Here is a 24,467-nt window from a genome sequence, read left to right as displayed (position 1 = left end):
GCAGTCTGCTGCGGGAGAGGGCCAGAACACCCTCCCACGCTGAAGCCCTGGAGTGCCTTCCATCGGTGACCTCAGGGCAGAGCCATGCGAGCGACGGGTTGCTCCTTTACCGTTCTTCAGCTCGAATGGCAACAGCCTGCGTTCAAACCTGGTTCCAACAAGCAGAACCTCCGACTGGCAACATACTGGCCCCTCCTCACCCTTCAGAGCCCTGAGGACTCTCCAAGTCACTCCAGCGGTGACTCTCAATCACCTTGAAATTACAGCACATACCCAAAAAAAAAAAAAAAAAAAATCACTATTAATCAATGGAGGAAAAAATAAATGAGGACCCATGCAGTACTAGAAATGAGCCATTACATACATATGGAATGTTGAAAATATGAAAGTCAGTCTTAGACCAGTGATCCCACTGTGGGGGGGTGTCATCCTAGTGGGTCAGCGACAGGATCTGATGATATACAGCACCTCTTCGGTCCCCCAGTCTGTATGATAACCAGTCTTGCATTATAAAAAGTTAGAAAATCAACCCCATATCATGATTTAAATACTTTAAACAAAGGACAGGCAGTGACCTCCGTTGCATTACAGGGGTTTACTCTATTTATGGATTAAGACGGTGGTGGCGATACATATATATAGTTTTCCAGGATACACGGAATCCGTTCTGTGGAATTGGCAATATGTGCAACGCAGAAATGTGTTTAAATACTAAAACCAGTGTATATGTGCAGCGCAAACCCTTCAACGTTCCATGTGAACCAAGGAAAAGCTTTTCCTTTCCTGGGCGCCGTCGCCGCGCCCACAGACTCCCGGGTGTGGGATCCCTCCCATCGGTGCAGGTACAAGAGTTCTGAGGGCGTTGTGATAGTTCTTCTAGGAGTTTAAAATGTAAACTTGTTTGAATGTAACAACCAAAAGAAAAAAAAAAAAAAGAAAGTCAAAACCGTACACGCGAGAACATTTGTGGAGCAGATGCTTGAGGCCCGCCTGCCTTTCCCTTCCCCAGGGGCAGGGTTAGCGATACCCCGGTATTGTCCGGGAGGCCAGTGGACGAGTCACATGCAGAGAGCCCCCGCTGTGCCTCTCGGTCCCCACCCTGTAAGGTGTGTGTAGTGTGAGATCTGAAGTGCAAACACCTGGGGCTGACAGGACGCGAGCAGATCATTTCGCTTCCGCCTCCTCCTCCTCCTCTTCTTCTTCCTCGTCATCATCCTCCTCCTCATCCTCCTCATCATCCTCCTCCTCAAGAGCCTCCTCTGTGTCTGGCCCTTCCGCATCCCCCACCTCCAGCTCTGCAACTCCCTCAGCCAGGCTCTCTGCATCCCCGTCCTTCAATTCTCCCTCTCCATCTCCCTCCTGCTGCAGTACCACCTCCTCCTCATCGTCGTCCTCCTCCTCCTCGTCGTCGTCCTCGTCCTCCTCCTCGTCATCATCGTCGTCCTCCTCCTCGTCCTCCTCTCTACCATCTTCACAGGAGGATATGGGTGAGTATGTGGGATTTGGACCGTTGCGGGTGCTGTCCACCTGTACCAAGGTACCCGGCGCTGCAGGGCGGAGGGAGGGGGCAGGGCTGGGGATGAGTTTGGGTACCGTAGGCCTCATTTCACCGCCAAGTTGGAAGGTGTTTGGCATGCTCATACGAGAGGAGCAGCCCGCTGGTCCGGCACCGTGCGCAGCCCCACCCCCAACCCCTGTCATTCCCTGAGGCGCCAGTGTGGGTGGCTTGGGCAGGTATTCACGGATCTCCCCAGGCTCCAGCGGCTCAGGGCCGCATGGGTCATGCTCGCTACAGGATAGGCGCCCGTCCAGCTTGGAGATGAAGAGCATGCCGTCGCGGTGGCTCTCGCAGAAGGAGCTTGGGCACATCTCGCAGAAGGAGGCCGCCTCCTTCCCACACACGTCACACTGGTGCCACGGACACTCCCAGCGCCCTGCCACACACACACACACACACACACACACACAACTGATCAGCAATCACAAAAAAAAGACAGGATTTGCAAATACATTGGCTCCGCATTCATAACAATGCAGTTACAAATTTTCAAAGATACAAACATTTTAGAGTCTACTTACATATTTTACACGCTGTCATTCTGCACTTAGACCTCTTTCAGTAGAAGAACCAGAGATTGAAGTAGCCAGTAAATGAATAAATAAAAGGGGACAGAAAGGCTCTGAGAGGTCTCTGCACGTTTCCTTCTGTGCTAAACCACAATACAACATGCCTGAAGATTGCGAATGAAGCCACACTGGCATTAACATGACCACAGTGGGTGAAGGACAGAAAATGCAATGCTATGAAGGAGGGGAAGAGAAGAGAGGGGAAAAAAACAAAAACGCACGTGTGCACGCACGCACGCACACACACACACACACACACACACACACACACACACAACGTTCTAGCAAAGTTGTTCAACTCATGAAAGTCTGAGTTGAGTGAGGCTTTCAGCTCCGAAAGGGGTTTGCTGGTTTCGGACAAGTCAGCAAGCTGGAACACCCTGGAAAAATCAACTTTGCTACCTTGGCCCTCCTCGACAAAGTTTTGCACAGCCCTGTGGTAAAAGTCTGAACACAAAGCTCTTTTCTTAATCTGGTCACACTACGTGTAGTTGTTGTATCTTTTATTGTTTGAGTTGGTGCTGATGATGTTGTGTGGAAAGGTGTTGTTTGTATTTGGTTGCCAACTTGTAGACAACAGTAGTGTCCTAGGGCAAGGACGGGTGTGACACAGACCTGCTGGCCTCTTGGTCAGGTTGAGGCAGTCAGCGTGGTAGACCTTGGGGCAGCCAGGTTTCTTGCAGGAGACGATCTGGCCCCCATCACCGCAGCTGAAGCACTCGTCCTCACGCTCCTTGGTCACCTCCGGTTGCGCCTTGCGCTTCACAGGAGACTTCTTCTTCAACTTGCGCGCCTTGTCCTCTGCATTCTGGGAAAAGGAACATGCTTTCGTTTAATACCATCAAGAGGGCCTCGCTGTAACGAGAACTGAGTAAAGCAAAAAACTGAACAATGCCACAACCGGTACTCACTGAGCTTCCCATCCTACTAACCTGAGCTACCGAGCTGAGAGAGGTCACTGCAAAGATGTATTATTACCATAAGGTTTACACTCAAAGCTACTCGCAATAACGCTCGCAGTCAAACAGCTGGGTAATTTCTACAGGGTAAGTGCCTTTATCAAGGGTGTTACAGCAGGATCAGAGACTTCAGCACAGGTCCTTTGATTGTAAGGCAACAGCGTCAGCCACTTCTTGCTGCCTCATACATAAAGACATACTTTGTGATTTTACTTTCCCAAACTGTCATAAATTGTACACTTACCCCCCATTTACCCAGCTTACCCATTTAACTGTAATATCCCGTACATTTGCCAGCATGACGCAAATGCGCCTGACTGTTTGCTGAGTTAGTTCCAACAGTGCCCTTTTTATCCTGTTTTAAACTGTCTAATTCAAGGTAATGGGTGACTCAAGCCTACCACTCCTATAAAGAACCAAGTAAAATTAGAACACATGTAATGTTTATTTTTGTCACAAATACTGTTCCACAGCGTGCCTTTAATTACAAAATGGGAGAGCAAAAATATGAGGAAACTGCTTAAAACTACCTCGCTCCTTGCTTTTATGGCACTTCCCTGTCTTTTTTTTTTTTTTTTAAACAAACATTGAACCAACTCCCTTTCAACTGGTGTTCCTCAGGGTTCAGTCCTTGGATCATAACTTCTCCTTCTACACTGCTTGTTTGGCTCTGTCATTTCCTCTCGCTGCTCCACGGATGACACGTAGTTCTTTCTCTCTTTTACCAAAACCAACACAAAAGTATTGTCTGCCATGGCAGCTCTCTTCTCTGACATCTCCATCTCATCCTGCAAACACCTCCAAATTAACTGTTGCAGGACACCCTTATCCACACTTCCCACAGTTCCTGGTCTAGGTCAAGCGATATCCCACCTGGACTAATGCAAATCCCTCCTCTCTGCTCCAGCTGATCCACAATGTTCTGGCACAATCTGTGGTCCACCTGCCAAAGCGTTCCCATGCATCTCCCTTCGTTTGTCCACTGGTTGCTTGCAGCTGCCCACACAAAACTCAAGACGACTATGGCTACGGCTTACAATGTGATTAAAGGATCTGCTCCCTGCTCTCTTTCTACAGGACCTGATCACTTCTTATACTCCAGCTCAAGTGCTATGCTCCTCCATCTCTGGCCACAGCTTGCCAGATTCATAATAGGCCTAAAACAAAACCTGTAGGTTCTTGGTTTTGACCCTAATGTGACGGAATGAGCTCCCCCCCTCTCTCACGATTAAGTAGCATACATTTATACATTTAGATGCTTTCAAGACACTTCAAGAGCCTGTTAAATGAATAAATGTAAAGATTCCATGTCAGGGTGTCGTCACTAAATAGTCAGTTCATTTCACTGCTGCCCCTGTAAGCCCCAGCCCTCACCTTTGGCCTCACTCCTAGGAAGCCGCTGCAGTTTGGTGCCCCGCACTTGCACACGGTTTTCCCATTGCCCAGACACTCCAGGTTATAGTTGAAGGTGAGCTCTGTGCCTGTCGACAGCAATCACAGACGCAGGGTTACAGATGGAGACACTGCAAACGTCAAGGTGAGACCCTGGAAGAGAATGGGGTCTCTTGACTGCACTGGAAGTGAGCACTCACCAGGTGGGACGTCCGTCAGTGCAAAGAGCCCCACTCGCGTGTCTCCATTCACTGTCCACTTCTGGGTCTCGCAGTTGGGCTGGCAGCTGTGGTTCATGAAACGGGACTGGTTCCCCTTGGGTCCAGCATCGATGATGCGATCCTGCCGCAGTAGGTGGAGAGGCAGCCTGTTCAGACCCCATGTGTTGAAAGACCCCTGCCCACATTCCTTCCTTACCACTGGACAAGTGAGATGCATCGCACCTTGTCCAGGGTCAGCATGTAGAAGTTGCAGATGTCGTTCTCCTGGGCATGCTTGATCCGTGCACGGCACTCCTCCTCATCAATCACCTCTCCTACATACTCACTCACAAAATCACCCTGAATTAAAAAAACCAGGGACAATTAGAGGAAAATCAAACAATTTAGTGAAGTTGAACAGTGATATCCACTTTTTTGAAAAAGTTTGAAAAGTATATTTAAATGAGGGGAGGTACTCAATGTTGGCTTATTCTTAAGGGTTGGTATTGGAGCACAGACTAAATCTAGACTTGGAGAAAATTATACTGTGAATAGCAGAGGTGGGTAGTAAGAACTGGAGGAACTATATTTTTCAGAATATTTTGGGAATTTATTTTTATGTGAGCACATTTGGAAAGGAATACCTTTATTTACATTTCTGTCACCAAGTTTTTTGTTACCTATGAATTTTTCGCATTTCATGTCATATCTCTTTTACATGAAGTTATGAGCATCTCCTCATTGTCCCCTATCATCTTCTGTGGATTTCATTGGCCACTGCCAGCTGTCACTGTCACTTTTACGGTGAACCACTGGCAATCATACATCATGAGGCTACTTCATATTATCTGTAAACCATGCAACATATAGACAGTGTTCATACCATAAATGGTTAATATCTCTCTACGCAATAAGGCCAATCAGAGTTTAGTGTTGACCAATTAGAAGATGCGGTTGAGTTCACGGACACCTTAATTGTTTCACGTACAGGGTACGTAAACTCTTGAGGTTTTTTAAAAAAAAAAAAAAAAACCCTTTGACAAAATTGTTTAAGGACAGTTTTTTCCCATAAACTGACAAGTGACTTTTGTGTGTTAAGCAGGTGCTTTTGTCACTCGCTGAATTTTTTTCCACTTAAGAGCATGCACTATGGTAGCATGTTTTCATTTTCTCATTTTTGTTCCATTTGATTTTTTCCCCCCTGCAAAACATTCTTGAACTCAGACAGCAGTCTGCAATAGAGCAGTCACGGTGCAAAAACCGTTGATTATTTTCTCACAGTTTGCGGGGGGGAGGAGACTTTATGATATCATCTCCTCTGTACTCACTCAAGTCTTCCACTGTGTGATTTTTTTTTTTCCTTTTTCCAATCATCAAAACGAGGTGCTGATTACGCTTTTGTAACAGATAATGTTACATGACCACCCCTGCTAAGCATTGCAACCTTTGACTCATGCACTGTGCAGTACTTTCTAGTACTTGTATGTTTTTGCATTTTCTTGGTGTTCCGATTCTGACTCTTGTTGTTGTAACCCTGCTCTCTAAATTATTCTGGGCGAAAAAAAAAAAAAAAGAGGTGCTATGTCCTCAGATAACAAATGTCATTAAATATGCACCACAAAAAAGTAGAACCATGTCTTCAAAGAACCTGCAAGGAATGAAGGTACTGTGGAGAGAAAACGCTTCACCACTAAGAGTAAAGTTCTGTCCTGACATGACATCAGTCCTTACTTTAGCAATCAGCGTCACATTTTGGCCCCATGAGCCTTGGCCTGTCGCACCTACCTTTTTGATGTGGGAGACACTGCGTAGGCCCCAGCCACGCGCCAGGGTGCGGAAGATCTCCACCGGTGAGTACTGGCGCTTGGTGAAGCACTGGTTCTGACAGCGCTCGCCGGCTGGGCACACTTGTGGATGGCACTCGTACATCAGCATGCGGTTGATGCACTCTGAGTCCAGGCCACAGGGGTTCTCATCGGACGCCTTGCAGTTGCATCGCGGGATCTCTGAGAGGTCGGCTGTGATGATCTGCACCTTTCCTATTGGCCGGTTCACCTGTAGGATGGCAGAATGCTTGTAATCCGAGGGTGTGCCAAATCAATGTTTTAAAAATATCACATTTCAGTTTAAAAGTACAGAAAACCCCTTAACAGACCCCGATTTAATGGATTTCGGGCCTAATGGACAAAATTTTACTGTTCCTGCTGACTTGATTACATTAATCAACTCATCAATTTGATCCTGAAGATCACTCATTTCTGAGTTTTCAGCGAGGTCATTATTTGTAAGCCGCTGTGAAAGAATAATTTGTGCAGCCTGTAGTTTGGTTCCGGACTACGGACGGAACAGGTCACATACGCAGGGCTACATTGAGCCCCCACCCCTTTCCCCATCTTGTTTTGTATCCTGTGTCTCTCAATCTGACGATATACCCATGTTTTGTCTTTCTTCTGTCCTAATACACACGTCATTCGAAACTGCTAAATCTACCCAGTAACTAAACTATGTTCTGTAAACATATGGAGAATGTGGCGAATGAGAAGTTGCTGGTAGTTGCCAGCCACTCCAAATGTACCTAAGGAGTATGTTGTTTTTGTTAAGGGAGCCTGCCTTCCCAGCGCTGGTTTAAGTGCTGGACTGCTGTTCAATAAGCAACTTTTACTTAAGTGTTAGTAGAACTGAACAACACAGTAAACTTCCAAAACACAACTGAAATTGACTGCTTTCTTAAAGCCAATTAGCCAACAAAAACCGGTGTCACATCAACCTGGCAGCTCCTCTGCAAACTGTCAAGCTCTCGCCAGCACTGAAACACAAGAGGAACAGAGTGACTCCTTCTGAGAAGACTACATAATGTTTCATTTGTTTTCTTGTTAAAAGGTGGGCAATTTATTTTTATTCGTTATTACAGTATTTAATCGAATATAACTCGCACCCCTAATTTTACTTCATGGAAAAAGAAATTAAAAAGTTTCGCATATACCTCGCACGTGACAAAAAGTTTAAAACTGTAAGAAACAGATATTGTTACGGCAATCGTCGGTTTGCCTTCGTTGTTAAGTCGCACGATCTTTTGTCAGTACTGCACCAATCGTGTGTACCAGCCCACCATTGTTGTATGTTTCGTGCTCAAGCATTGTCGCTAAAGATTCAAATATATTGCAGGATGAAGGTGAGTGGTGGATCGCATAATCTTATTAAAATTTAAATGTAGCCATTTCATAAATAATGTTAGCAATTATGAATTATAATGAATACCGAGGATTTAATTATAAACGTCAATTTAACTGTTTTCTTAAAAGAAAAAAAAAAACTTTAGTTTCCAAAAATTCCCACATATCTCATACCCTGACTTAACTTGAATTTTGGGGGAAAAAATGTGAGTTATATTTGAGTAAATACACTGTGTTCTAATGCATGATATGTATTACATACAGCGAAATTTTCTTCTCCAAAAAACGAGAGAATTCCTGTGCTTCAAAATACCTTGGACTTTTTGGTTTCTTACAAACGCTGTTTTTGCAGACATTTGGATTTTTCAGTCTGGCGATATCAGACAGCCCCTTCCCCCAATCAGTTTGTTAAATCAAGGATATACTGCTCATGATATACATTGGAGTACCTTTATGTGTCTATACGGAGGGGGTTTCTTGTCGTTCCGGCGGTCTTCCTGGAGCTGTCTCAGTTCTTTCTCTGCCTGCAGTTCCTGGAACCTCTGAGCGGCTTCCTGAAGAGCTACGGACAGACGAACACGTAACACTGGAAACTTGTTCTTCTGCAAAAATGTAGTCTGTATGAAAGACAAATGGTGGCAGATATAAAATAAAAATAAAAAAAAAAAAAAAAAAAAAAAAAAAAAACATAGCAAAACACCTTTTTTGTAGATGGAGTCCACACCCTTTGCCATTTTGTCTTTGCTGTTAGCATCACCCTCCATGTAGGGAAACACACGGGCTTGATAGGTCCACAGGTAATCATTGGAGCCGAAAAAGTGCACCGGAAACTCCCCGACATCATGTTTCATGCGCTGGATATTGGCTGGAATGTTCTTGGGGTGACTGACCTCAGCAGGCCACCACCTGGACAGAGATCAAGAGAAAAATGCTTAAACTAATGTTCAAAAGTTCAAACTACCTGCTGCTCCTCTGGCCAGCGCTCATTGTTCCGTCCATCAGTAATCAATAATCAGGATAACTTTGACGTGAAAAACACTGGGTGAACCAACGTCATCCTAGATTAACAATAATTAAAAGAAAAAAAAATAAAAATAAAAAAAAAATAGATTGCGCTCCGAGACCTGTATCGCCCCACTTTGACCCAAACCACTTCTTTGTAGTGCGGTTTCCTGCCGGCACGGCAGTCGTTGCAGAACCAGCTGCCCTCGGGCATATCGATGTTCAGACACTCGCGGTGAAATGCAGCAGGACACGACTCGCAGCAGAGAAGACTGCCCCCTGCGGGGAGGGAGCAATGATTTTATTAGACATGGGAGCCTCTAGTGGATTCAGCCTGCGTCATCACTGAGGCAAAAATGACAAAAACCTCAACGGGTTCAAAGTGTTCAGGCCAAGGATTTAAGGGTCCTCTCCTTTCCACTGTTTGTCGGACAACAGACAGCTGGGCAGACAAACTTTCTGGCCTCCGAGACCAGAGCTTGTCACATTTCATTGCTCTCACCGTGCAACATTTGAACAAGGGGGGGGGGGGGGGAGCTGGAACTAACCTTCAGAACAGACGAAGCACCAGCTCACATTGACGTGCTCATGGTTGCGGCAGCCCTTGCGGGGCGTAAAGTGGTTGGGGCACAAGAAGCTGTTGTTGGCCAGGATGATGCTGCCGGCAGCAATGCAGTAGTCGTTGGCGTGGTAGGCCACGGGGCAGCGCACGCAGCGGGTCAGGCGACCTGAGGCAACCACCCAAGCACGGTGGGGGTACACAAGAGAGTTGAGCACTTTAAGGTCGCACATACTATTAAATGACACTAGTTCCTCAGCTCACAAACACACCTGGTGCTGAAAACTTTAATTCCTTTCATATACATTCATATTTGTTCATTTAGATGATGCCTTTCTCCAAAGTGACTTACAATCTTAAGCTACCTATAACTAGAACTTCACAGCTACTCCTTCACCCCCTAAGTCAGGTTCTGTAAAAATCCTGGATATAGCTATAATGAATAAAAACTACTCGTGAACTTTTAACTACATTAATATCGAAACTAATCTAAAATGACCAAAAATAAAAACGCTGCCTTCGCAAACTCCTATTTGGTGTCGATCGTTGACCAACTCCTCCCACGAACACATCCGTTGTCCTGCACCAGCGTACTTCAATTATTTATTTAAATGCGACAGAACTTTTTTCCCTCCTCAAAGGAAGTCCACGCACACCATAATGGTAAGTCTCAATTTTCAAAATTTATCTGATGTAATATTAATTGCAATTCAAGATACTTTAATGTGTTACACTACTTTTGCTTTATGATAAATCACCACCCCAAAATCACCTTAAATGATGAATTTGGGGTGATCTTCAGATTAACTGGAATTTATTTATTCTTTTTTTTTCTTTCATTTATTTCATAAGAAATAGTGGTGCAAGTAATTTCATTATCGAGTTTTTCATTATTCTTTGCATTTTCAGTTATGAATTATGACTGGACATGGTATAAGTGTATATATGTCTCGTGAAACAAATGTTTCAGAAGTTAATAACTATGCAAACAAAGCAGTGACGAAAAATAAATCTCTAGAGCAACAGTTTAATGGGAGAAAAATTACATCCACCTGTAAGAATGATTACAAAGTTCTTGAATATATTCCTTGGGGGTAAGGACTACAAAATCAGTGAGACCAGAACACACCTTTGGAAACGGATGGGTTGGCAGGGTTGGTGATGTAACAGGCCAGGCAGACATGCAGGGAGCAGCGGAATCCACGACCCTGGGCCACGGTTGGGGCGTAGCGGGTCACGCACTCCCCATGGTAGAACTTGCCGCACACCGGGACCATGCACCGTCTGACGTCCTGCCCTGGCTTCTTGCACACAAAGCAGGTGTGCAGGCCTGAAACGGGACAGTTCCACGTCAGTAAATTCGCACCCGACACCTTAACAGTCAGTCTCCATGAGCAAAAGCAAAGGTAACCTCAGATGTCCTCTATAAAAACAGCAAACAGTACAGTCTGCACTCAATTTGTGTCCAAATATGATTGTACAAAGAGCAATATGAGAAATGTAGGAAGAGAATGCATTTGCATTGCTGTTCTACACACCCATCTGCTGTCAAACTGGATTAATTTGCTTCATGAAATGAAACCATTCGGTGAATTCCTGCCATTAGGGGTTCACTTTAACATTTTTAATGGTGAAAGACAAATGTATTATCTTGTGTAAATTAGTATATCTTTCTGCATACAGGTCATTGCTAAAAGTTCGTAGTGAATCTGATACTTCAGCTGTGTTAGACTTATAAAAACACACAGTAGGCAGTTCGAAACATATTAGGCAGGGAGTAAAATACCTGTGCCGGACATAAAATTACCGTGTTACCAGAAAAAGGGGAGGGAGGGCAGAGCACTATATACAAGTAGCACTTATCGACTGCAGGTTTTGACATGCGTGTCAGCCCTCAAGTCCGTGGTCTTCCCCAGCACGGTATATTCAACAGCGCAGCCCCACAGCGTGAGAAAACAAGTGTGCTGGCAGGAGATCAGCGTTTCTTACAGTCTTTCGTAACTTACAGCCACACCAGAGAAAAGCACGCTAAAAATAGGTTGAAAACTGGGGGGGGGGGGGGTCTTTGAAGGAATGACACAAAGATGTGTTTTTATTTAAAGGAACATGGAAGGAAGGAATTAAAGAGAGAGAGGAGCACTTGAGAGAAGAGGTGCTTTTTGTGTTGTGGTGGTGTATTCATTGTGTATTAGCTGGCTTGGGGACAGGGAAACCCACCGGTAGTGCATTCCTGGCAGACAAACTTGCCCTGGGGTGTCTCGGTGAGGCCGATGCACTGCAGGTGAAACGCCCCACAACACTGGCCCTCGCACAGCAGCAGCTCACCCGTCTTCTCGCATACCTGCAGGCCGGGAGGCCAGGGTCAAAGGTCAGATAGAGCGACACCCACTCGACACTTTCCGTGCTGCTGCTGGCAGCTTTTTCTCAGGATGTCCCACCTGACAAACGTTTTCCTTCAAGGAAGCTGCGCCCCCCTTCTCTCCAGGCAGCTTCTTGTTTGAGGAGAGAGCCATCTCGCCGAACAAAGAGTCATCCTTCATGGGTGAAAGGAGGTCGTCATAACTTCCGAAAACCTGAGAATCAGTTTTAAAAAAAAAAAGGGTAAAGTGGGAGGAGCTATGCAAACGGATGGTCTCAAAGGGAAAAAGTTAAGCACATGGGTAGGGTTAAATAGGAAGAGTCACGCCCAAACACAGTCAGATCTACTGCAATGTTACCAAGCAGCTTTGAACTCACTGACCTCTGAGGAATGGAACTCATCCTCAGCAGCTCCTGCTGAAGCGGAGTCATGGTGTTTGTCCTCATCCAAGCCGTCGGGGCCGGAGCCATCCTTCTGGGGTATGTGCGTTTCCATCTCAGGGTTAACCTCCTTCAGTTTAGCAGAGGGCTGCGCAGAGCCTGAATTCCCAAAACTAAACTATCACGGAGTGCTCCATTACAACAAAGCCAGTGTCAATTGCATGCCCGGATACCCCTGCCAGTAACATCAAATTGTCACCAAATGCGTGCACCACAGTAACCTCCAGACGCTTCTGTCCTGCACCTTCAGTGCAACTTCTGTATGAACATGTAAACAGCATGCTCTCCTGATCCCTTTTCAGTATTTAACGTGCATTAATTTGCTCTCGGCCCCCAGCTACTAACCTGAATAAGCAGCATGAGTAGATAAACTGGGTACAGGCACTTCTTTCCTCCCAGACTTAACCTGCAAGAAAACACAAACCTCATGAAGCCTTCCTTTATTACGCTATGCTCAACTCTTGGACATACGATGATATGGAATGATGAATTACTGACAAACAGAAAATGAGCAGTGGAATTCTGAAATTTGGCAGGGGTGCAATCTGTTGCCCAGGTGACCTGCCTATGATTGTTTATTTATTTAACCCCACCTGCCCTCACCTCAGTCAGTACTTCCTGATAGTCCTGGAGTCCAGCCTCTGTCTCTGCCTCTCTACCATGTTCCCTACACTTCTGATCCCGGCCAAGGGAGGGGAAGGGAAAAACAAAAGAGGACAAAATGGGGAAAAACATAATATGTGTGGTGATGCTCACATGAAGATTTAAACCTTTAGATTCCTGGAAGGTCGATAGTATCTGGTCCAGTTTGACTGGGTTTATCTGCTGGATTTATGTCCACCAGAATCCCAAAAAACAGTGTCACCCTAGTGATACTGACCCCTAGACCCCACTTTGGGCACCAGGGAAGCTGATGTACCTAAAACATTTCTAAGAAATGGATTAAATAAAAAAAAAAAGCGGGGTGATATGAAACACAAATTTGAGCTTTTAAAAGAGAGTGCCGGCATACCTTCTTCTTTGGGACCGTAATGGGCTCCGCCTCAATGGTGCCCTCCAGAATCTTCTGTGTAGGCTTCCTCTGTCTCTTCTTGTTCTGACACACTGAGAAGAGGGAACAGTCATCAGGGGCACAATACTGAAATAAAAAATATGCAAAATCTATTCCGATTCCTGTGAAGCAATTTTTTAATGATCCCATAGTACTTGGTAACCTTGGTAGCTGCAAAACAAACTCATGCACACAAATACAGTTATTATGTGGGGCGATCATCTTTATGCAAGTCTTTATTCCTATAATAAGTCATTAAAAAGTTTTAAGTCAGTCATATCCAGGAAGACAATTTTGGTCCATGCATCTATTCAGGTTATTAGATATGACATACAAACAAAAGTATCCTTTGACAAAGATGTCCAATAAATAAAAAAAAATAACTGTGTAACACATCTCATTATACATGTGAGTTTAAACTTTTTACCTGATTCTAGACACTGTTTTGTTTTGGTCAGACTCCCTGCTGATCCCTCATCGGGAGAAGGAACAGCTTCTGGGGGTGGGGTTAGAGAGCTGATGGACATGGCATGACCATCTTGGGGAGGAGACTGTCCTGTCAGACCTTTGGACCGCTCCTCAGGGGGTGGGATTTGCATCTCTGTCGGTGAGCTGCAAAGATCTTGTATGACCTTCTCTGATGACAACTGATCTGTACTGGGGATATTAGACTCAGATACCTGCAAAAATTCACAGAAGTGATTTGGTAAACAGAGGCTGTCTTTCACGGTAATGGAATAACACTACAGCAGTGTTTAATAAGACAAGCATCATCTAAAAAAGCATTTTGGGTGAAAAAACTAAACACCTTTTTCGAAGGCTCAGAGGTTTTCTTAGTCTTCTTCTTGCAGTAAATCTGATCGTACTCTTCCGTGCACTCTATCAGTCTTTTACTTGGTTTTCTCTGCCGTTTATTTTGCAGATGTGCTGCAACAGATAAGTACATTCAGTAAATCATAAATGTTTGCATGCTACCAAGATCTAGCCAAAATCAAGGGGTGGAAACAAGACCAACCAACATGCAAGGGGTTTTGTCACCTTAGCCATTTTCTAAGTACCTTAGCCTCAACTAACCACCACTTACCCAAAGGAGCCTCTTGACCATCACTCACAGAGGTGATAGTCTCTTTGTTTTGGAGCTCGTTCTTTTGCTGAGAGCACCTGGAAGGGTCTGATCCACATGCTGTGCTTCTGATGCCGCTTGGCTCAGAAGGCACCTTAAACAGGCTTCGATGACTCGCTCTACTGCCACCATACTCCTCCTGTGTCGTGGTCCCCGTGTCAGGCTCAAAACTCTGCCAGCGCTTCTTTGGGGCCACGTTTGCAACACTATTTAGACTGGAGCCTTGGGATCCACTTCCTGGAAAACAGGACACAGCCTGGCCAGTGAGGTGAGTGATAAACCAATCTAGGTGTTTTGCCATTTGCAAGGCCATGTACAATATACTTACCATAAGCATGTTCGGCCAGCTCAAAAGGCACGTTCGCGCCACTCTGGTTCTTGGCAGCTGATGGCCGACTCTTTTTGGGTCGCTTCTTCAAAGTCTGAGATGGGCTTGAGTCTTTCTGAAGCACGGGCCTGGGCCTTACTTGTTTTGGTTTGGGATGTGCAAATTTCGAAGCTGGAGACCGGCCTTTAATTCCATTCTGCGCTCCATAACTAGCAGCCCATAGCTGCTCATACTGACCGCTTCCTTGCAGTAACCCATCCACTGACATGCCTCCTGGTTGTGGCGGCATCACAGAAGGCTCTTCCTTCATAAGAGCTCTAGAAGGTCCTGGATCCAGTACGAAAGGAGTGCCATCCTTCTCTCGACTATCATGCCTGTCTTTTAGCAGCATTAAAAAAGTACTGAACTTGAAGTTTGCATTGGGTCGAAAGGTGACTGGTTTACCTGAGTCACCACCTTCGCTAGTCAAAGACTTGAATGTTATCTCTTCAACATCTTGTAGGGCATCTATTAACAATAATGAGGATGATGGTGAGGAACACGAGGAAACATCAGATACACAACTATCTTTTTTGACACGGGCAGAATTCGCAGCAAAAGAATCTGGAGACTCTCCAGAGATTAAGCAGCCTTGTTCTTCCAATTTTATCAAAGTCTTATTGCATTTATGGTCTTCGACATTAGTAGATTTTAGGGAAGTGTTAGACAAGCTGTAACTTGAAGCTGCACTAACATGGGTCTGATCACTGTTTGAGGATCTGACTGACTTAATTTTGGCACAGCTTCCAGATTCTGACTTTTCAGAAATTCTGGACGCAACAGAGTCATGCCCATTTGACATAACGGACTCAGAACTTTGACTGGAGAGCAACCTCTCCTTAAGATTTGCCTCTTCCATGGCCTTCAGAGCTCTTGTCATTAAGCGGTTGCTGGCCGGAAGGCATGCAACCCGTCTATCCAGAGGTTTGGTGGACAATTTAGGCACATCTCCAATGCCCTGAAGACTAGAGTTCTGCTGTTTTAGGCTGTCAAATGATGTAGTTATTCTGCTAAAGGATGATCTATTGCAAGAGCCGTTATCCGAGTCAGAGGCCACACCATTGGCATCTTCAGCACACCCTCTGCTGGTCCTATTATGCAACAGGCCTTTTACATTCTTTTCTGCTGCTTTTTCCTTCACCTCGGTCCCAGAATGTAAAGAAGACTGGCTATTAACTTTAGACTTTGAAAGCTGCTCAACAGTTTTAGGGCACTCGGCCCTTGGTACCGAGTCCATGCTGGAATACTGGCAGTCTGGTTCTTTTTCAGATTCATCCTTTTTTCCATGCAGATTCTTTGTACCTGAGGCCCCCTTTTTAGCACTGCTGGTTTTTGGCGAGTTCGTCACTTTCTTTCTAACTCGAGGAATCTGACTCTCGGATGTCTTTGAGGGCTTCTTGGAAGACCCAATTTGTCCATTGGAAAGGTGCTCTGAAGTGAGGGATACCACAGGTACTGAAGCACAGGGAGAACATGCGGATGCCCTATCCTCTTTCCTTGATACTGAACCTTCCGTGCGGCTCTTATTCAAGGCGGAGGCAATGAAAAGGGTCTTCTTTGATGCTTGTAGGAGGGCTGTTTCTGCCTCTAGCACACTGGCATTCCATGACTCATGAAAGCGCTTGGGTATCTGAACAAGAGGGACACCAGTTAGGCCCACAACAAGCCTGCATTATACAGGATATAATGCACCAAAAAAAGACTTCCATGAATCTCTTTAGAATATTTCACATGTCTAACTTCAGGCCTGAAATGTTTGCAATTAATCACCGTATATTTGTAGTTCTCATCCTTTTGCCTTCCTCTCCTTCGAAGTACAGGGAGTTTGTCAAACTGGTAGCCTCCTTCAAAGGGCTGAGTTGCCCTCCCAGGCACCCAAGCCTGATCAATGATTTCCCCCAGTGTCCGGATAAAGTACTGGCGACAGGGCCTGTCTTTGGAATCTGAAACAGGATCACACAGTTACACAGTGCCAAGACAAAAATAAGACTGGCATGCAATCTGCATATTGTAAATGTATGTCTGAAAATATGACATTGCAAAGGATGTGTAAGAACGAGGAACCACCTTTTGCTCTGAAGTATGTTCCTTCAAGTGGATCGATGGTCACCCGACAAGGCCACCACGGTCTACGGTTGAACTTGGCCCACACCAGGTCACCCTCTTTGAACTTCACCACCGGTGGGGGCTTGTTTTTTGGACTGCTAGTCTGCAAAGAGATGCCAAGCACAACACTCAGATGACACCAATCTAAAGTAGCATCAAACCCACCCAACATATTAGACCTTTCAGCTGTCTCTGAAGCAAAAACTATTATTCTGTCAGAACAACATGGGGATTCATGCTAAAGTGTGCACAGAGTACTTTACATTATTAATTTTAAACAGCATTTAACCAAGTGTGAATAAGCATTTGGAAAAATCAATGGTTTAATTTCAATAATTTAACTATATCTGTTTGAAACTCCTCCACTAAGACTGAGATCAGAGACTATTGCACATCATCAACCATTAACCATAATTACACATTTACATTTAGCTGATGCTCTTATCCATAAAGTGATTTACAACTATTTACCCATTTATACAGCAGGGTAGGTTCTGCTGGTGGAATGCTGGAGCATGTACCTTGCTCAAGAGTATTACAGCAGAAGGTAAGTGATTCAACCTCCAAATCCAGAAGCAGCAGCTCTAACCACTACACTACCTGCTACCCCAAGACCATTTTGAAACACTGAAAAAATACAGTTAGTCCACACAGTGTCAAATGTCAGTGCAGAATAACTAATCCAATGACAAAAACATGGAGCATTCAGTAACACAAATGTATTAACACTACGAGGAAAACCATGACTGTGGTGCGTCCTCTTTGGAGAAATCAGAGGTGAAAATGGAAGAACGCACTGAGAATTTTTTATTCACCACTGTCCAAGCAACAGCAGCAAAACTAAAATCCCTTCCAAGTATAAACAAAACACTCCTTGGCGCTACTCATATGCAATAGGCTGAGCAACTCAAGTGACCCTCTTCAATTCGGCAGTGGTGTTCAAAAGGAAGTTTAGCAGGTGTTAAGGGACGTGGTTGGCCTTACCCATAGTCCAATACTTCTGCGTGCTAACAGAACACGGATGCAGGAAGCTGGCAACTTCCCAACCAACTTTATGACAAAATAACTTCTTACATATTTACACTGCAAGTAAACAACCTACTTGTTGAGTCCATCCTTACAAAGTTTTCAGGATGTGCCAAAAAATGTGTGTTCCCTGAACTGTCTTCCAAGGAAAATGAAACAAGGAAAAACTGCATAAAAACAATAGCTGGTGAAACAGCATTGCAAGTATCTGATATGGAAAGACAAACATTTACATATACAAGCACAGGGAGAAGTAATAGAAACACCACACAACACATGAATATCATTAAATTAAGACTGAGTACAGCCATCCCCTGCCTACACAACAGTGTCAGTCCTTCATGGAAAGCTGTTCTAGAGCTACCCTGAACTTTGTAAATTGGGATACTGAATCAATTTTCAAGAACTTAAGCCTACAGGTGGATGGATCAGGGAGGTGGAACTCAAAAACTTCCCACATTTCAGTGACGTTAACACCTACTTATTGGGGTGGCTATGGAAGGTGCCTGATTTAGCATGGTGTGCATGAAATCATTACTGAATATGTTTAGGAGTGTTTTTTTTTTTTTCTATGAGATGTAGGTCGCTTTGGAGAAAAGCATCTGCGAAATTAATAAATGGAAATGTCTGCAGGGGCACCATTGTCTTAAACATTGATATTTGAACACTGCAAGATCTGCACCATATGGAGCACCAAGTTGCCCAAAATGGCTTCATACTCCATGTCATTATAGGACCATGGAGGGCAATCAACAGACCCTATGACTCCCGCGTGATGGCTGCCCATATGACCACAGACCTCACACCATTTTAAACAGCTGGTCCCATACAATATAGTTTGAAGCAATTCTTTGGTTTTATCCAAAACTTCAATCAACAGTCAAGAAAATATATTATATATATATATAAAATGTTCCAGACTCAATCGTTTATTTTTCCTCCACCGTCCTGGAGGAGAGATCTTGTCCTCATTACTGTACTTAAGTCATTTTGGCACATTAGTCTTTGATACAAGCCATTTCCAAAGGGCAGTCCAATCATATAATCCCATCATTGTGAAGCTCACCAGACAGATTTGCACAGGGTCATACAAGTGTTGATTGAATTGTGTTATTTCTCAGTCCAATGTTTCATGGTTTTGAGCAAAAATGCCAGTCAATATCAGCCACTCTTTACCAGTGCACTTTTCCCTAGTTTGGCATATGCTACCATGATTTGATGCTGCTGACAAAATCATCAAAATGCAGACTCATTTAAATGTCAAAAAATAAAACAGCAACAAGCCTGGGTGCTAGAGTCCCAAAAATAAGTTTCAAGTTAGGAAAAAAATGGGAAAGCTTAGTGAAACAAATACTTCAACTAGTACAGTGCGGATGTGTTTCGGTGAGATGCCTTTGTCAGCGTCACCTTTTGTTCCTAACTTCATACTGCTGACACAAAACGAGCAGTCTGGCCTCTTTCAAACTGCTTGCTGTCTTATGTTCCTTTAAAAAAAAAAAAACCACAAACTAAATGCTGATTTTTAAACCACTTTTTACATCCAAAAAATAGTGGTAAGTGACATTAAGCATTTTAACTCAACTCTGCAGCTGTCTTTATAATCACAATCAAGTCCCTTTAATTAGTTGTTTCCATCATTCCTCCCCCAAATTAAAACTTTCCTAAATCAACATTCAAAACAAAAATGTGAATATACATTGTAACTTTCAAGAAAATTGTTAAAGGTAAGTATTGCACCAACCAAAAAAAAAAAAAAAAACAAAATAAATCTATACTGAGAAATACATTTAACCGCTAGACCGATTACTTCCTCGAGTCATGCCTACCAAATCATTATGGAATTTGTAGCTATGTAACTCCAGCTGCTTTGCCGGGGGGGGGGGGAGAAAACATGAATGAGGCTCAGCGCAAAAGTAGAGTAGAGCATGCTGCCAGACTGCATCCCCTGGACCCAGTGCCCTCAACAGAACTGAAACTATGGATCTGAGCATGTTCCACAAACATTGTTCTGTCATCCAGAAGTCTGAGGTCTGGACAAAACTGCACAAGCCAGCATTTCAATACTTTAAACATAGGGAAACCCAATCTCGAACCCGGACCACTGGCGTATGTGAAGCTGCTTCAACTTAATATAGCCTTCTGTACTGATACTAAAGACAACATTTCATAAAACAATTAAATACTTCAATCTCAGAAAAGTGTTCATGAGGAAAACCTCTTTGGTAAATAGCATACAACTCATATACATGGCAAAAATCATCTATGAAGTCGGTACACTAGTTGTAGGCAACTTGGCTCCACTCTTTTCTGCTGGTAGCTTGTATTTTGTCCATAAACTACTCCATAAAAATACAGGAAAAAAATAAAAACTTTCAAAAACTGTTCTGAAGATCACGGAATTCTGCAATCTAAACTCTGCAAGTGCAATATTCTCGAAGGCGACTTGCTTTGTAAGGCCTATTTTCTGGAGCGAAACCAGTTACACACCTGGAATTCACATACTTTACAGTAACTGCAGACCTGCTTTTATTGTACTTCATCACCAACTACTCTTACTTTTCTGCCACAAAACTGACTCAGAGGAGCAGAAATCGACCCTAGTTTGTTAAATCACCACTTCTCTTCTAGGCTAGATGACAGGCCTCAACAGTTAAATCATTTCTTACGTCTTATTAACTTCCTCGGGTGATCTAACTGAAGACAACATAAGACAATGGTGTGATGTGTGTGTTAAAAATCCATGCAGTTACCATTTAGAAAATCTGTAAACAGATAACACAAAAGTTGTAAAACACATTTTCCAATATAGAAAAACTTCAAATAGTAGCATAATGCCTGATAACGTATCTTTTAACAACAGTACAAAGATTATTTATTCAGTACTGCATGCTCTTGGAGATCTTCTCGGTCGAGATTCCATGCTTTGGTTCTCTAATTGGAGTTGAAGAAGATCATTAATTCAGCCTGCTGAAAGTATAAGCCAAATAAAGTGAAAGTAGCGTACATTTAAAATTAAATCACACCTTCAGCAAAAAATATTTCGAGTTTCATGTACTTATAACCCCTGACTCTGACAAATCCACCTCAGATTAAGATTTGGAAGGATATCATACTTCTCATTCCAACAACTAATGACAAACACGCTCCAAGATTATTTAAAAGTTTGAATACACTACTCAAACTTGTAAAACACCTTAACTACCAAAAACGTAACATGGCAAATATCATAGGGGGCTTCCGATTCTATGCTAACCACTAGATGAATTAACAAATCAATGAATGTGATGGTATTATCTTCCTGTTCAAAAAAAAAAAAAAAAAAGACCGATTTCACTGAAAACATTCGGGTACAGAATCAGGCATATTAAAGTTTTCATTTAATAATGTTATTTTTCAGTTCTTATTGATCATTTTTGTAAGTGCTTAATCATAATCGCCATAGTCTCTCCACAAACATAAAGAAAGTCTTTGACGGCAAGGGCAACAAATTATCCTCAAAAGCCGAATTTACTCAAAGTGATGAATTATCGCTGTACCTGGTTCATGCGAACAATGCTGTAGAAGCGAGACTCGATGGCCAACCGCTCTTGATATCTCATATTTCTGTATTAAAGTAACTACATAACTGCAAAGGTCTCCAAAACCAAGAGCTTATTCTATTATCTGCACTCAACTTGTTACACAGCGATGTGTAAATATTTTGAAATAAGTCCACGATAATATAGCCAGAAGACTAATGTTTCATCGGGGTTATTTTAAGGCACATTTAGAAGAGTAAGACTTTGCCACGTTTATGCAAGTTTACTTGCACCAAGTAATGCCTATTTATTCAATACTTCTGCCAGGGGTACAATCTGCGGAGCGGAGCGGCTGACGAATAAGATGGGTGACGGAAAGCTTACAGGACTGGTACTAGAGTTGCTGGGAGAGGCGCTGCCATGCTCAGCTGGGCTTTGGGACGGCTCCTTGCTCGAGCTCTCAGTCCTTCGCTCAGGGGGACTGTTTCTGAGGGAGAGCGCAACATTAGCTCTGCCCACACCCCCTCCGGAGATCACCCTGTGACCTGCCGTGTCCTCGTCAGGACCACCAGGATGTGGGGATTGCTCGCTTATGAACTTGGTTGCCCTGGACCCATTTCTAGCAGTGGGGTTGAAAGCGTCCGCAGCCGGGCCCATCCTCACACCGCAGGAAGTGCTTGCCGCACGGTCCCTCTTCGGAGGGCGTTTCGAATGTACAGCCGTCCGGTCCTCCTCCTTGCCTTCGCCGTTCTCAAACAAGGTTGATTCAAAGTGCAGGTAACCGTTGGGTATGGCGCCGGCGTGTTCCAGGCCAAAGTCTGGGCTTGGGGGTGAGAAGCAGGTGCTCCTCTCCAGACGATTGGGCAAGTAAGTCTCATTTCTGCCCGAAGAAGGGGAGGTGTGGGTGAGGGCGGGACTGAAGTCATACCTCCCCATGGGATTCCATGTGTGCAAATCATTCCTGGGGCCCTGAGGGTCCCCGTCGGGCGAGCCGAGATCAGGCCGGCTCACCATGGAGGTCAGATCCTGGAGCCTCCTCAGGGGGCTGTAGGAGCGGGACGAGGGGTCATGCTGACCGTACGGAAAAGCGGGCGCAGGTTTGAAGGGAGGGGCCGCAGACAGCTGCTCAGGTCCGAGATCGGGGCCGTACTGGTTTCCATGGGGCGAGATTGAGCCGACGGGCGCCTGGAGCTCCAGCGGGCTGGAGCAGCACTCCAATGCGTCCCTGATCGTCAGCTCGTATGACTGATTCATACTGTCATGGCTCCGTCCTGCAAGCAGAAAGAAGGGCTTCAACATCAACATTACCGCTCGGCAAATGTGCCGTTATGAACAAATAAGCTACATCGATCACGTACACTGAGCGAGCAAAGGCTGGAATCCATTTTCCAGGATCTCATTTCAACAAAACAGTGAAGAAGTCGCAGAGATGATTAAAATGCAAACATAAGAGTGCAGGTCCTGCGCGGAGAACACCAGGGACAAAAGCATAACTGCACTCTCAAACATCCCGCACGTGTAATTAGCACGGCGGCAGTTGTCACTCGGCTACTCTGTGTTTAAACGGCCAGTGTTTTAGACACCCAACGCCGACACACACATCCAGCCAGCACCGTTGGCTCGGCTGCAACGTGTTTCCAACTGCACGTTTGAACGGTGCAGCAACGCACCGCGCGGCACTCCGCGATCCACAGTGAAGTGCACGTGCACGTAAGAAAAAAAAAATAAGTACAGGCAACATTGTTTCAACATGTAACAAACGCCCGGACTGTTAACGTCAGAGCTGCCCCCCCCTCTCGCCAGAATCACGCATGACACACCACACTACTTACAACATGCATGCTCGTGACTGACACTTGCAGTGCGTGCTGCATGCAGTAAACATCAAGCCCAGTCCGCGCGCGCACACACACACAAACACATACATGCAGAGCTGCACGCTTCGCGCGCACCCGACAGATGTCTACATATTGGAGGAGGGAGGGGGGAGGTAGGATTGGAGAGAGAGAGAAAAAAAAAAAAAAACAAGGCACGTTTATTAAACATGTTTTTTTGAAAAAACGAGAGATGTGTAAAAAAAGAATCCACCGAAATCTTACCATTTACATGTCGGTCACGGCAAAGACAAGCGTTGCGAGCGCGGATTGTGACACATAGCGCGTGTTTTTGCCGATTTGTGGAAGCGGATCTGCCTGAGCACTAGGCCGGGATCCCGCGCTCGCGCTCGCCGCGCGCGCTCGGCTCGCTAGCCGCAGTAGCCATGGCTCCGGCGCGCGGCCCCCCTCGCCACACTGAGCCCCGGACGCGTGGAGCGATTTCACTTTCTCACACGTACGCACACTACGCCTCCGTGTCGGCGCCCGACCGCCTGCTACCTGCACGTCATGTCTCCTGCTGACGTAAAATTTACACTTGCATCCTAAACAAATAAATAAATGATGGTGCTGATGATGATCTGCTTGCTAGCAGTCGACCTGCCCCTGGTTATCATGCAAAGCCTTGGACGTCGGTGGCTGTGTGCGCGCGACCAATCGGCACAGGTCCCCCCCCCACACACACGTACCCCCACCCCCAAGATAGGGTGAGCAGGAGACTTTTTTTACACACAAAAAAGTGCACCACCAGAAAAAAATGAGAAAATCCTAAGAAAACTCCACTACACATGAAATGAAAGAAAAGCGTGACCTGTCCTGTCCCTCTTTCTTCCCCTTCACGCGCTCAATGCCAAACATGCACCACTCCCCCCCCCTTCCCCTCCATGGTGGTGAACATTTTGTGGTGCATTTCAACTTGAGCGCTGCCCCTGTGTACTGCTGCCTCCGTCGCCCGCTCCACCTCGGGTCATACGTGTGATTTAGATAAACAGTTTAAAAAAGAAGAACTGATGCGCGAAAAAAATGAGCCCACCGGTCACTGAGGTCCAGAGAGCGCCCGGCCAGCCGGCCGCCCGCAGTGTCTCCCGCCGCTATGGCGCCTCGCGAGGGCTCGCGCTGTGCCGCCCAGGTCCTTCAAAATGGAGTCGCGCACATGCAGGGGCGCGCGCGCGCCAGGCCACAAAGCGTTAA

At 45.0% G+C, this 24,467-nt stretch overlaps 1 protein-coding gene across 1 annotated transcript; it reads right to left on the bottom strand.

Moving 5' to 3' along the window:
- Nucleotides 1-268: 268 nt before the first annotated feature.
- nsd1b (nuclear receptor binding SET domain protein 1b) lies at nt 269-23,897 on the bottom strand. Its single transcript, XM_029258068.1, has 25 exons — nt 23,502-23,897; nt 21,787-22,673; nt 16,820-16,961; nt 16,523-16,695; nt 14,714-16,382; nt 14,347-14,622; nt 14,071-14,189; nt 13,690-13,942; nt 13,224-13,315; nt 12,815-12,886; nt 12,557-12,617; nt 12,153-12,310; nt 11,851-11,985; nt 11,630-11,753; nt 10,542-10,742; nt 9,402-9,581; nt 8,976-9,132; nt 8,552-8,757; nt 8,301-8,413; nt 6,464-6,733; nt 4,922-5,038; nt 4,679-4,820; nt 4,461-4,567; nt 2,743-2,935; nt 269-1,934 (listed from the first exon to the last, which is right to left on the bottom strand). Exons 2-25 carry the CDS (start codon nt 22,654-22,656, stop codon nt 1,165-1,167), a joined length of 6,600 nt encoding a protein of 2,199 aa, XP_029113901.1. The 5' UTR covers nt 22,657-22,673; nt 23,502-23,897; the 3' UTR covers nt 269-1,164.
- Nucleotides 23,898-24,467: the final 570 nt, after the last annotated feature.

Source organism: Scleropages formosus, chromosome 14, assembly GCF_900964775.1.
Source record: "Scleropages formosus chromosome 14, fSclFor1.1, whole genome shotgun sequence".
NCBI lineage: Eukaryota > Metazoa > Chordata > Actinopteri > Osteoglossiformes > Osteoglossidae > Scleropages > Scleropages formosus.
Note: the sequence above shows the minus strand (reverse complement) of the source record. Positions and strands in the feature narration are given on the sequence as shown.

Bases quoted from the DNA above. Each gene is read 5' to 3' on its own strand.
- nsd1b (XM_029258068.1), bottom strand. From the start codon at position 22,656: ATGAATCAGTCATACGAGCTGACGATCAGGGACGCATTGGAGTGCTGC. The intron at 11,986-12,152 runs GTCAGTGAGTTC...ACTGATTCTCAG, and splicing joins ATGAGTTCCATTCCTCAGAG to GTTTTCGGAAGTTATGACGA. The intron at 11,754-11,850 runs GTGGGACATCCT...CCCGGCCTGCAG, and splicing joins TGAAGGAAAACGTTTGTCAG to GTATGCGAGAAGACGGGTGA.